Source organism: Zonotrichia leucophrys, chromosome 23 (genome assembly GCF_028769735.1).
Source record: "Zonotrichia leucophrys gambelii isolate GWCS_2022_RI chromosome 23, RI_Zleu_2.0, whole genome shotgun sequence".
In the NCBI taxonomy this organism is placed as follows: domain Eukaryota; kingdom Metazoa; phylum Chordata; class Aves; order Passeriformes; family Passerellidae; genus Zonotrichia; species Zonotrichia leucophrys.
The window spans coordinates 1,276,963-1,289,883 of NC_088192.1; the positions used below are offsets into that span (position 1 = coordinate 1,276,963).

General features: G+C 52.2%; 2 protein-coding genes across 2 annotated transcripts; one reads left to right on the top strand and one right to left on the bottom strand.

The window, feature by feature from the left end:
* Positions 1-1,238: 1,238 nt before the first annotated feature.
* Positions 1,239-4,088, bottom strand: RPL11 (ribosomal protein L11). The gene is made up of 6 exons (XM_064731796.1): positions 4,020-4,088; positions 3,514-3,664; positions 3,083-3,189; positions 2,603-2,734; positions 2,156-2,266; positions 1,239-1,314 (listed from the first exon to the last, which is right to left on the bottom strand). The coding sequence occupies exons 1-6, from the start codon at positions 4,023-4,025 to the stop codon at positions 1,285-1,287; spliced, it is 537 nt and encodes a 178-aa protein (XP_064587866.1). The 5' UTR covers positions 4,026-4,088; the 3' UTR covers positions 1,239-1,284.
* A 3,057-nt stretch (positions 4,089-7,145) lies between these two features.
* PPT1 (palmitoyl-protein thioesterase 1) lies at positions 7,146-12,880 on the top strand. Its single transcript, XM_064731389.1, has 9 exons — positions 7,146-7,283; positions 7,509-7,618; positions 8,337-8,464; positions 9,706-9,776; positions 10,448-10,550; positions 11,429-11,519; positions 11,612-11,710; positions 11,868-11,939; positions 12,247-12,880. The coding sequence occupies exons 1-9, from the start codon at positions 7,184-7,186 to the stop codon at positions 12,367-12,369; spliced, it is 897 nt and encodes a 298-aa protein (XP_064587459.1). The 5' UTR covers positions 7,146-7,183; the 3' UTR covers positions 12,370-12,880.
* The last annotated feature ends 41 nt before the right edge of the window (positions 12,881-12,921 follow it).

Sequence of the window (12,921 nt, forward strand, 5' to 3'; positions counted from 1 at the left end):
GAGACTCCAGCCCTCCCTGGGCGGCCGTTCCAGGGCTCTGCCACCCTCATGGCAAGAAGTTCTTCCTCACGTTGAGGTGGAACTCGTTGTGTTTTATTTTATGGCCATTGCTCCTCGTCCTGTCCCTGAACAGGGCCTGGTACTGTCCTCTGACACCCCTTGGGGCTATTTTATGGGTTTATGGGGTCCCCACTGGCAGTCTTTGGGGATATTTGGTAGGTTTATGGGGTTCCCTCTCAGCCTTTCCGTTCTCCAGCCTGACCAGGCCCAGCTACCAGTCTCTGTTCACCAGAGATGCTCCAGTCCTTTAATCATCTTTGTTCCCTCTTTTAGACCCACTCCAGCAGCTCCTCATCTTTATTGACCTGAGGAGCCCAGACCTAGACACATTTTTTCCCTAACACAATGTCACTGCACACCTATTCCTGTTGCCTCCCAATGGCTGCTTTTCTTTGGGATTGTTGGCAGCTGTCTCAGCTGAGCCTGGACCTGGGTCCAGCCCATTCCAGTTCTCAGTCTGGACCCGAGCCCAGCCCTTTCCATGCCCCTCGGATTCAGACCTCAGAGCACCCCAAAAGGCTGCTGGAAGCGTAGAATTGATAAGAGCACTCAGCTGGCTGGGAGGAGGGTGTTGTATGGGGAAAGTTGAGGGTCTCTGTGCCTCAGCCTGAAAATCCTGGCACTGGGCAGAGCTTCCCCCTGGACAAACCTGTCTGAGAGCAAGGTAAGAGCAGCCCCAGCCTGTGTGTGAGTCACAGAGAGCCAGGACACACCTGGCAGCACCAGCAGAGACCTTGTGTGGGGCTGGGAGCTGCTGAATAATGGAAAATGGGGAAAAAGCCTTTGTTGCATTCTAAAATGGGGCTGGAGGAATTATTAGCAGTGAAAGAGTGCTTGGAGCAGCAGTGCCCAGGTAGTTTACCAGGCTGGCTGGGAGTTGGCTGTGACTGAACCCACCTGCAGGAAGGACAGAGCTCAGGGGTGTGGGACAGCTGGATAAGGAGACACACTGATGTTTGGGGTCACTGCAAACTTTGAGAGCTAGGAAATTCTCCCCTGAACTGCCTCCATCTTGAAGCTTAAGCAGGGAATGCAGACACAGAAGAGCTTTTCTCCCCAGCCTGCAGCACTGGATTGCAGCACGGATTGGAAAGTACAAAAATGGAAAAAAAAAGCCAAACCATAATAGTGAAGGACCCTCGCTCCCATCAACTTCTCCACAAAATTCACAACACAAGTTAGGGGTTAGAAAAATTTATTTACTTCTCTGGCAACAGGAACTGCTCATTTACCAGGAAGGATGATGCCATCATACTGTGAGAGAAAAAGAAAAAAACAAAGAACCAAGTGAGAAATCACCATCAGGTAAAAGTACAGTGAGAAATCACCATCAGGTGGAAGTACAGTGCTGCTGTGCAGAAAACCTGCATCACCAGAGTCATTCCAAGCCAACATGGAATTGGCAGAGCAGTTTTCCTGCAGCCTCTGTGCTGTGCTGGAGTGTCCAAGGGGCTGTGCTCAGATAAAACCCCTGGAACAAGCAGCCACACCCTCCAAGGCTGCTCTGAGCAGCCCAAAATCTGGGCCCTGAGGGCAACTGTGACACATTAACACAACCAGGCAGGATGGGGGAAACAGGAATTCAGCAAGATCGGGCAGAGAGACCTCCCTGCACAGGGTGTGACCTGTGTAGGTCCAGGCAGACTCCACACTTTTTATCAAAAAAAAAAAATAAACCAAAGAAACCAGCAGCAGTCCCCACCTCTGAGATTTCCAACCCAGCTTTCAGCAGCTCCCATTCATTATATGAACAGATAAGCCCAAAATTTTGTTTTATTTGTGGATGTCTCCATCCTCCAAGTGTGGCAGCTGAGCCTGGAGCTGTGTCAGACCAACAAATCCTAACCCTGCCTCCTCACTCACGATCCCCAAACTCCAAAAACTCTGGGAGCCATTTACACAAGAGCTGGTTGTTCCTCCCAGCTCTCCTGCCAAGAGCTGCTCTTCACTTCAGCACACCCAAAAAAGCACAAACAGCAAAAATCCGCATTTCAGCACTCAAAATCTGCCCAGTGATTTGCTCCAGCATTTCCAGGAGTGCATTCTGCTGCTCCTTGGGAAACTCCAGGGATACAAAGTGGAGATGGGACTGTACCTTCTGCTGGAACCAGCGCATGGCCTCCTCCTTCCCAATCCTGTGCTTGGCCCCGATGTTGCCAGTCCTGCGTTTCTTGTCTGCAATGCTGAAACCCGGCCTGCCCAGCACCTGCAGGACAAAGCCAACAGCTCTGCTTCATCCTGCTGCTTTCTGCTTCCCTAAACTAAGCAGTTTTCCAGGAGGGAAGCCTGGAGTTTCCTCAGCAGCGATGCCTTGCTGCCATTTCTGTGTTATCCCAGGAGTTGCTATCAGAGCAACAGGATTTGCTTCTGAAGAGGTTTTGTGAGATTTGTCATAAATCAGGGATTTTATGGAATTGCAGCTCTGGGAATCTCATAAAATAATGTCAACAAAACCCAAATTTATCTTCCAGCAAGTCCAGTGCTCATTCCACGCTCCTTCTGGAGCTTTTTCCCACATGCCCAGCAAAAAGGGAATACTCACCACGTAGAAATCCAGGCCATAAATCCCAATACTGGGATCGTATTTAATGCCCAGATCGATGTGTTCCTGGATCCCAAAGCCGAAGTTCCCCGTGTCTGAGAAGTTGTTTTTCCTCAGCTCGTATTCTCGCACCTGAAACGTTGGTTCTTGCTCGTTATTTTGTTCCTGACTGGGAGCAGAATTCAAACTCCTGCCCACAGCTACCAGACCCCCAACTCACTCATTAGCTATTGAGTTTTTATCCTAAAAATTTTATTTCCAAATCCCAGCAGCAAAGAAAAAACCCACCAAAAAATCAGCTGCTGCACCAATTAGTTCTTAAATAGAGCTGAAACAACACCCCAAAAAAGTGTGAACACTTCATTCCATGTATCTAACCTGTACCTAGATCAGCTCAACATTTCAGAGCACACACCCCTTTATTCAGAAAGGAAAAGTTCTGTTCTGTCACAAAGCAAAGATCCAGCCCGAACTCCTCACCTTCAACCCCTTCTCCAGGATCTCCTCTGCTTTGGCCCCACGAACCGTGCAGTGAACAGCGATTTTCTCGTTTCTCCTGATCCCGAAGGACCTCACCGTGTACCGGGCTGTGGGCAGCAACAGTCACACTCAGGAGACAGCCATGGAATTCCCACCTGGGGGATTCAGAGCTTCTCAACACCCAAAAAATTAATGGAATTACAAAGAACCGAGGCAGCCTCACATTCCGTCTTTAGGGATGCTGGCAAAGCAGCAGCCTGAGTTTGGAGACAGAACTAAAACGCACAAACGCGCACGAATCCCTGAATATTGAATCCCTCCAATTCTCCAGCAGCTCTCCCGACCCAAGGAGCCTTTCCTGGGAACCGCCCCCAGGGGAAAGGACGGAAAACACCCGAGGGAACACCCAGGGCTCCTGGGCAGCCGCTCACCTTTGGAGAACACGGGGGTCTGCCCCGTGAGCTGCTCCAGCACCTTGGCGGCGCGGGTGAGCCGATCCCCGCTCTCCCCGACGCAGATGTTGAGGCAGAGTTTGCGGATCCGCAGCTCCCGCATCGGGTTCTCCTTCTCACCTTGGTCTTGCTGCGGAGAGACCACACCGGGGGTAACCGGGGCTGCCCGGGCCGCTCCCGCCCCCCGCCCCGGCAGCCCCAGGACGCTCCGCAGGGGGACCGGAGAAAGGTTTGCACAGGCGGGCACCGCGCCCCGCTCCCCGCCGGGCCCGAACTCCGGCACCGCGGCCCCTTCTGGAGCAGCGGGCGGGCCGCGGCCTGTCATGGCTGCAGCCGCTCCCCCGGCTCATCCGCGCCCATCCCGCCCTCACGCTGTTCCCGCCGGCCTCCCCCGCTCCCGCCCGCACGGGCCGCGCCCGGGAAAGCCCCGCCGAGCGCGGATGGCGGCGGATGGAGACGGCCCGGGCCGCGGCCCCGGCACTCACCGCCATGATGGAGGCGGGGAAGAGGCGGGCGGGGCGCGGCCGCGGGGAATTGTGGGAGCGCGCGGGGCGGTGGCGCCCCCTGGCGGGCGGAGGGCTGGGTTGCCATGGCAACCGCCGTTAATTAATGCTCGTTATTGACAACAAAGCCAAACGCTGTAATTACGGTAAATATTTACAGTAATTACAATTAACCGAGAGAGGGAAAACAACCCGAACATGTGATGCGCAATGCAGTTGTTTATCACGCATGTGGTTGATGCCAGAACTCTTCCTGAACCCCAAATTCTATACTGGGAATGACTTTCCCTCTGTGGGATATTCCTTTGGGATCAGCTGTCCTTGCTACACTCTCCAGCTTCTTTTGGGAACCCCCTCACTGGCAGAGCATGAAACCAAAACAATAGAAAAAGAAGAAATAAAAGTTCTTGACTTAGCATAGACACGACTTAGCAAAAATCCAAACCAAAGTTCATTCTTCCTTGGAGCAAGGATCAGGGGAAGGCAGGCTCAGATCCCCAGAGCAGTTATAGTTTAATACCATTTAATTAATTGGGTTCTCACCCAAAATAAAATCCCCAGCAGCAGCTTGGGTGAGAGATGCTGCACCCGATATTGGAGCAACTCTCAGCTCTCACATCCTCACAGCCCCAAATTCCTTGAACCAGACCCAGGAAGGCAGTCCAGTTTCACTTCACTCTTTCAGAAAGGTGCTGCTGGGTTTCAAGAGCTCAGTCTGGGATCTGGATCCTCTTTTTGTACCATTTGAGAGGATGGCAACCCATTCCCTGCTGCACTCAGCTTCACTCACACCACTTTGGAGTCCAAGCTTCTCTTCAGTGGCCACATCCTGAGCAGAAAATGCCTTCAATGAGGCTCACACTCAGTGAGGATGGCAGCAGCTCAAGGCTTTCCCTGTTTATCCCCCTTCCCTGCCTCCCCAAGGCCGTGTAATGCCATCAATTATTTTTTGCCCCAGTTGCTTCTAAGCGGGGATGAAGGATAAATGAATAATCAGCTTGTCTCATTAAGGAGAGAAAAAAAAACCTGTCAGGAGTCTCCGTGCAGAGGGTGTGAAAAGCCTCATTGCTGCTTCATTCTGGATTTCCTTCATCCAGGAACAGCTCTGCTGGAAATAGCTGCAGGCTGGGCTGGCTTCCAGCTGCCAGCAATCCACGGATCCAATGGATTCTCCCCATGGGCACAGGGGCCGGGGGTGCTGTGCTGTGCCCCCTCCCCTCTCCACAGCACGGCCCTCCTTTGCCCAGCCTGCATGGTCTGCCAGATCAGAGAATCTCAGTGGCACTACAGGACACCACTGCTGCTCTCCAGGTGAAGAAAAAAGGGAAATTTATTTTCTCACTCCAGTATTTATAGATTTCCCAAAAGCTGCAGTGGATTGGAGGGTGACAGTGGCAGCTCTCCACTGGACAAACCAACAGTCCATCAGATTTCTCCTTCTCCATAAAAGAATGCAAAACAATCAGTTATTTACAGGAGGTGTATGAGGAAGTTCATTACAAGAATGTCAACATCAGAAGGTTTAGAAAATCTTAAAAAATCAAGGTGACAGCTGAGGGCTGCAGAGAGGGAGGAGGAATTGTCCCAGCCACTCTGGGGGTGCTGGGGGACAGCACAGAGCTCAGGGTGTCACCCTTCCCTTTGTCTGTGTGAGCACCGATGGTGTGAGCCCATCCCATCCTCTGCTCCTGACTCCTGCCAGCAGCAGAGAGCTGTGCTCCACTCCAGACATGGAGAATCACAGAATTATGGGGTGCTTCAGGTTTGAAGGGATCTTAAAGCCCCTCCAGTGCCACCCTGCCATGGCAGGGACACCTCTCACTGTCCCAGGCTGCTCCAAGCTCCATCCAGCCTGGCCAGGGGCTGCTCTGGGCACCTGTGCCAGGGCTTTGCACCCTCCCAGGGAAGAATTTCCACATCCTCTCCTGTTGCAGAGACATTTCCTCCCTTGGCATTTCTCTGCTGAGTTCAGGAAGCTTTCCCTGCCTGGCTCAGAGCTTCCCACTCAGCACTCCCTCTCCCCTCTCCCCATCCCCAGATCCACCCAGATGGGTCCCACAGGGAGCTCTTCCTGCTCTGACTCATCCCTGCCCCCAGAACAGTCCCCAGCTCTGCTTTGCCAGGTGCCACCACCACATTTTCTCTAGGAGGGGGTGGGCTCTGTGTCTTGATTCACTGCAAGGGAAGAAATTCTCTTCTTTCATTGCTGAGAGCAGGTTTGGTTTTATCCAGGGATGTGCTTCTGTCCCTTCCCTCACTGCAGGAACGCTGCCTGGGGGGCTGAGCAACGTCCCTGCAGGAATGGGGGGGATTTAAACCTTTATTTCACATCCCTGTAAGAATGGGGGGATTTTAAGCCTTTATTTCACCCCTTAGGATGTCCCCACAAGAATATGGGGGATTTGAAACTTTTATTTCACTCCTTAGCATTCTCGCAAATGGGGGATTTAGCCTTTATCAGCCTAACTTCAATGGCAGCAGCACAGAAGAAAGGGGACGCAGGAATTGCTCGTGGGACTGGGAAAGGGAAGGACACAGAGCCAGGGAGGGCAGAGATGTGCGATATCCACGTGTTTGGTGTTGATGCCCGCCCCTGGCACGCTGATTATCGCCAAGGCCGCTTGAGAAGGACCAAAACAACGGCGGGACTGCAGCCAAGGCACCGGGGAGGGGCTGGGAGCAGCATCCCCTGGGAGGAAACGGGAAGTGCTTTCCAGCACTGTGCTGGAAGGGCTGGCTGGCCGATGAAGGCTTCTCCTCCCTCGGTGCTGAGAAAAACTTCCTGGCGGCTGCAGCGCCAAGCGCCCGCCGCTGGAGCAGGAAATCAGGCAGGGTGTGCCCAGCCCATTCCCAACGCACGGCAGGGCACAGAGGATGCAGCGCCACGTGGACAGCTCGCAGGCAGCGGCCTTGTGGCTTTCCCGGCCGCGTGTCCCGGGAGGAGCGGGATGTGGCCTCGAATTTGGGCAAATTTGGGATTTCTGGGCGCGATTGGGACCAGCGGGACTCGAACCCGCGGCCCAGTGAGCCCCGAGGCCACGCCCCCATCCGTAAACCACGCCCTGTCTGCGATCCACGCCCCTGATTAGTCCCGCCCCTAGGCCCCGCCCCTCTATTGCCGCCGGCGGGTCATGTGACGGGCCAAGATGGCGGCGCTCAGGGCAGCGGTGCCGGTGCTGGCGCTGCTCGGGCTGTGCCCGGGCCCCGCGGCCGCCGCCGCGCCCCTGGTGATCTGGCACGGCATGGGTGAGCCGGGACCCTCCTCTCGGGCTGCGGGGGCGGCGGGGCTGGGCTGGGAGCCGGGCAGCACCGAGGGGCGCTCGCTCCGGTGTCCCCTTCCTCCGGACCGCCGGTCTCGGCGGGGACCGGGAGGTGCTGCCCCTCCCGGTGCCGTGGCTGCGGGGCTTGCGGTGTGTCTGTAGAGGTTCGGGGCCGTGGCGTGGTGGCGCATCCCAGTGTTCCCTCTTGCAGGAGACAGCTGCTGCAATCCGGTGAGCATGGGCTACATCAAAAAGCTGGTGGAGAAAAAAATCCCCGGGATTTACGTCCTGTCGCTCAAGATCGGGAGCAGCCTGATCCAGGTGAGCCGCGTGTCACCCGCGGGGCTGCGGGCGGGCGGGGCTGAGCCGCTGCAGCCCGTGCTTCTAACAGGATTCCAGCGGGATTCCTGCCCTGCTTCCCGGCCAATTTTCTGTTCTCGCTGAGGTAAACAGCTCTGACAGGTAGAACCCGATAAAGTCCAGCTAATGCCTGCAGAAAAGCACCGGGGGAAAACAAATCCCTGACCTAAATTGGATTAATATGCAAATCCAATGATTAGCACACTCAACCAGTGCAGGTAGTGCGTGGGAGGCTGTGCTGAGGCAGGGATTTATCCCTGGCCATGCTTCTCCTTCTGCAAACATTTATTTCTTTCAGTGTAAGAAGTCACACACTGCTGCACCTTCATGGGGTTTGACAGGATTTTGTAGTGCTGTGGAATTTCTTTAAATAATAATGTGTAATGTAGGTGGTTTTCTGGGTTCTGGAGATTCTGGGTTCTGGTTTTTTAATTTTTATATTTATGTGAACAAAATCTGAAGGGATTCAAGTTGTGAAGAAGTTTGGGGAAATGTGAGGCAACCAGAGCAGGAGGGGAAAGGGAAGTGAAGGTGAAGAGAAGTCCCAGAACAGGAATTTCACTTCTGTCCCGCCAAAGCTCAGATCCTCTTTGTAAACCACAAATGCCAGTGATGTGTTTGCAGAGCTCAGAGCAGCCCCAGCACAGGTACAAACGCTGCACCCTGCTCTGGTCCCCAGGACATGGAGAACAGCTTCTTCATGAACGTCAACGAGCAGGTGAGCGAGGTGTGCAGGCAGCTGGCCCAGGACCCGCAGCTCCAGCGCGGCTACAACGCCATGGGCTTCTCCCAGGGAGGCCAGTTCCTGTGAGTCTGCACTCTGCTCCAGCCCAGGGGCTCTGGGGGGGTCAAATCCTCAGCTGTGATCTTTCAGAAGACACAAAATGTTAAATTCCTAAAGGTAGGAGTGCTCCAAGGGGGCAGGTTGTGTTTTCCTGCTCTTCCAAGCAGGGTTAAATCGCAGTGCCCAAGCCCTCACAGAACCTGCACAGATTTACAGTTCCTGTAAATCTGCACTCTGCTCCAGCTCAGAGGCTCTGGGGGGGTCAAATCCTCATTTATGACCTTTTAGAAGTGCTCAGCAGACGCAAAATTTTAATTCCTGAAAGCAGGATTGTGGTGCTGTGAGATCCTCACGATGAGATGAGAGATTAGAATTTGACTCCATGTTCTCAGAAGGCTGATATTATTATATTATATTATATTATATTATATTATATTATATTATATTATATTATATTATATTATATTATATTATATTATATTATATTACATTACATTACATTACATTACATTACATTACATTACATTACATTACATTATTACATTATATTACATTATATTACATTACATTACATTACATTATATTATATTATATTATATTATATTATATTATATTATATTATATTATATTAATTACATTATGTTATATTAATTACATTACATTATATTCTAAAACTATACTAAAGAAAGAGAAAGGACACATCAGAAGGCTAGAAAATAATGATGATAAAAACCTGTGACAGACTCAGAGTCCGACACAGCTGGCTGTGATTGGCCATTAATTAAAAACAATTCACATGTTTGGATAAACAATCTCCAGACCACATTCCAGAGGAGCAAAACATGAAGCTGAGGCTTCCCAGGAGAAGAAATCCTGGTGAGGGGATTTTTCATAAAATATCACAGTGACACAGGAGTGCTCCAAAGGGGCAGATTGTGTTTTCCTGCTCTAAATCCCAGTGCCCAAGCCCACACAGAACTGTCAGAATGAGAGCACACAGCCTCAAGCTGCACCAGGGGAAATGTAGGTTGGATATTAGGAAAAAGATTTTTACACAAAAGGTGATGAAGTTCTGGAATGTTCTGCCCAGGGAGGTGCTGGAGTCTCCATCCCTGGGGGTGTTTGACAAAGCCTGGATGTGGCACTGGGTGCCAGGGTTGAGTTGAGGGGTTGGGGCATGGACTTGATGATTTTTGAGGTCTCTTCCAACCTGGTGATTTCTGTGAATTCTGTGAATTTGTGTTCTCTTTGCTCTTGCCCACAGGAGGGCCGTGGCCCAGAGGTGCCCTACTCCTCCCATGCTCAGCCTCATCTCCGTTGGAGGACAGCACCAAGGTAGTGTCTGCCCCCTGGCACAGCTCCTGGGCACCTTTGGGGGCTCTTCCCTAAACTCCCATCACTTTCTCACCAGTTAAATCAGCCCTGTGCTCCTGGCTGGATCTGGTGATGTGTTTGGCCCCATTAGTGTTTGCTGATTTCATTATTTTGATCTTGCTTAATTGGCAGTGGAAAGGAACCTCTGTCTTCTGCCTGGGTAGGATTCTTACCCACCTTGGGAGCTCTTGGGATGAGTTATTTTGTGGGGAAATTGCTACAGAAATTGTGAAAAATGTGAAACTGAACCTTCTGGGCCACGAGGGTATTTTACAATCAGCATCCTGAAGCTGACTGTAAAATCAGCTGCTTGTTTGGGGGGACATTTCCCTGCAAAGCCCCAAGGAAAGGGAGTTGTAAAAAGGAATTTAAGAGTGAATTCCAGATACTCTGCCCTGAGATTCCCCCAGCTCCTGGAGCTGTTTGTGTGTAGCAGAGAGGGAGGATTTGTGGGGAGCCCCCAGCACCCCCATCCCTTATCCGTGCCCCAGCTCAGGGGCAGGAGGGGCTGTGTGAGAGCTTGCAGGGCCAAAATCTGCCCGATCCCCTGGGTGACTCTGCTCCTGCTGGGCAAGAGCAGGTTCCTGTGCAGCAGCAGGGCCCAGGTTGGTGACTGGCTCTGTCCTGCCCAGGGGTTTATGGATTCCCTCGCTGCCCTGGCGAGAGCTCCCACCTGTGTGACTGGATCCGCAGAACCCTGGACCTGGGGGCCTACAGCAAGGCAGTGCAGGAGCAGTGAGTACATCCCCAGCAGGGCCAGCCTTCCTCCTTTTGGGCTCCACAGACTCCCAGCTGCCTGTGGGGGTTCAGCACAGAAACAAAAGGCAGCAGCACAGGCCTGGGGGGGAACTTTATTTAACTTTATTTGATGGTAGAACTCCCCAAGTCCTGGATCCCAGGCCCCAAACTGAGGACAACACTTTTTTCTCTAGGGGTATTATTAATTGTTTTGTAATTAAGTTGATAAATCATAGCTGGAGGGTTGAGGGTCAGTTAGTTGTGACCGTGTTCACAGGGGTCTCAGGATGAGGGAAGAGATGAGGATCTGACTCCATGTTTCAGAAGGTTTGATTTATTATTTTATCATATATATTACATTAAAACTATACTAAAAGAATAGAAGAAAGGATTTCATCAGAAGGCTGGCTAAGAATAGAATAAGAAAGAATGATAACAAAGGCACTCAGACTCTCTGTCCAAGCCAGCTGACTGTGATTGGCCATTAATTAGAAACGACCCCATGAGACCAATCCCAGATGCACCTGTTGCATTCCACAGCAGCAGATAATCATTGTTTACATTTTGTTCCTGAGGCCTCTCAGCTTCTCAGGAGGAAAAATTCTAAGGAAAGGATTTTTCATAAAAGATGTCTGTGATAGTCAGTAATTCATCAATTGTCTAGGGAGGGTAGTAGGAGAGCTGGGAATGTTACTGAGATGAGGATTAGTGGGATTCCTAGGAAGGATGGGCTTGAAAATTGGTCGAAGAAGCTGAAATTCATGGTCAGGTTCAGGGGGTAGTGCTGAATAAAAAACCCACACTGCAACACCCCAGGGCAGGCTCAGGAGCAGCTCTGCCTCTCCAGGCTGAGCTTTGCTTTGTCCCCTCTGCAGCTTGGTGCAGGCAGAGTATTGGCATGACCCGCTGAAGGAGGAGGAGTACAGGAAAAACAGCATTTTCCTGGCTGACATCAACCAGGAGAGGGTAAGGACACTCTGCCCTGTGAGGGCTCAGGCTGAGCAGTTTCCCTCTCTCTGGGCTCTGCAGTGGCTTGGATGTGTTCTGCTTCCATCCAGGGCATCAATGAGACCTACAAGAAGAACCTGATGGCTCTGAAGAAGTTTGTGATGGTGAAATTCCTCAATGATACCATGGTGGACCCTCCAATCTCTGAGGTGAGGGAGGCAGGGCAGCTCTTGGGGCTTCTCTGTCTCTGGTTTGTCCTTTGGTGCCAGAGGGCACAAACCCAGCCTGACACTGCCCTGGACGCCCCCTTGGCTCCTGGCATTCCTTCAGCAACTCTTCATTTATTTTTTATCCATTTTTATGCAGTGGTTTGGGTTTTACAAAAGTGGCCAAGCCAAGGAGACCATCCCACTGCAGGAGACCTCGCTGTACAAAGAGGTGAGTGCTGGGGGCTGGGGGCTTCTGCTGTGTCCCCTTTCCTGTCCTTCCCTGGGGTCTCTTCCCTGGGGCATTGCCTGCCCTGCCAGGAGCTGCTGGTTTGGGGGCACATTTCCCTGCAGGGCACATTTCCCTGCAGCCCCTCCTGGCACTGGAACCCAGGGAGTGACACTGGAGGTTCCTGCCTGGCCCAGGGTCCCCTCAGTGCCTCATGAGCTCTGCTCCTGCTCCAGGCTTTGCTCCTGGAATCCCTTTTCCCCTTCTGGAGGAGCAGAGCAGAGGTGGAATCATCCCCTTCTCCCCACAGGATCGCCTGGGGCTGCAGCAGATGGACAAGGCAGGGAAGTTGGTGTTCCTGGGGGTGCAGGGGGATCACCTGCACTTCTCAGAAGAGTGGTTTGACAGCACCATCCTCCCCTTCCTGCAGTGAAGCTCCCTGGGCAGGGTTTTCACTGTAACTCACACCACTAACTCACACCAGCCACTGTGCACAGCCCGTGGGGCAGCCAGGCCTGCAGGACTGGGGAGGGGAACAAGAGGGGGTTTGGTTCAGGGGGTTTTGGTTCAGGGGGCTTTGCCAGGGTGGAATTGCACTCCCAGCTGGGCTGAGCCTTGCCCTGACCCTGACCCAGCCCTGGTGAACCCACCCCAGTTCTCAGAGCTGCTCTCCACCCCCTGTTCCTGCAGGCAGCATTAACCCAGCTCACAGTGCAGGGATCGGCAGGACTCTCATGGTAGGCAGGGCAATCATGTCAGCCTCTGCTGCAGCAGGGGGGAAAAGGCCAAATTTAGGGGTTTCTGGGAAAATAAAGAGGGTTTAGAATTCAGCAGTATTAACAGCTTGAACAGTTTTCAACTAATGCCTTGGTTTATGCTCTTTTGTACAACAAATCAATAAAGAACTTGCCATCTAATAAACTAAATAAAAGCTGCTGACTCTGTTTGGAGGGGAGCTGAGGAAATTCTGGGAAAGTATTCCTGG

Bases quoted from the DNA above. Each gene is read 5' to 3' on its own strand.
- RPL11 (XM_064731796.1), bottom strand. The intron at 2,735-3,082 runs GTGAGGAGTTCG...CCAACGTTTCAG, and splicing joins TCCTGGAGAAGGGGTTGAAG to GTGCGAGAATACGAGCTGAG. The intron at 1,315-2,155 runs GTACAGTCCCAT...TTTCTCTCACAG, and splicing joins TGCGCTGGTTCCAGCAGAAG to TATGATGGCATCATCCTTCC.
- PPT1 (XM_064731389.1), top strand. From the start codon at position 7,184: ATGGCGGCGCTCAGGGCAGCGGTGCCGGTGCTGGCGCTGCTCGGGCTG. The intron at 11,520-11,611 runs GTAAGGACACTC...GCTTCCATCCAG, and splicing joins CTGACATCAACCAGGAGAGG to GGCATCAATGAGACCTACAA. The intron at 11,711-11,867 runs GTGAGGGAGGCA...ATTTTTATGCAG, and splicing joins TGGACCCTCCAATCTCTGAG to TGGTTTGGGTTTTACAAAAG.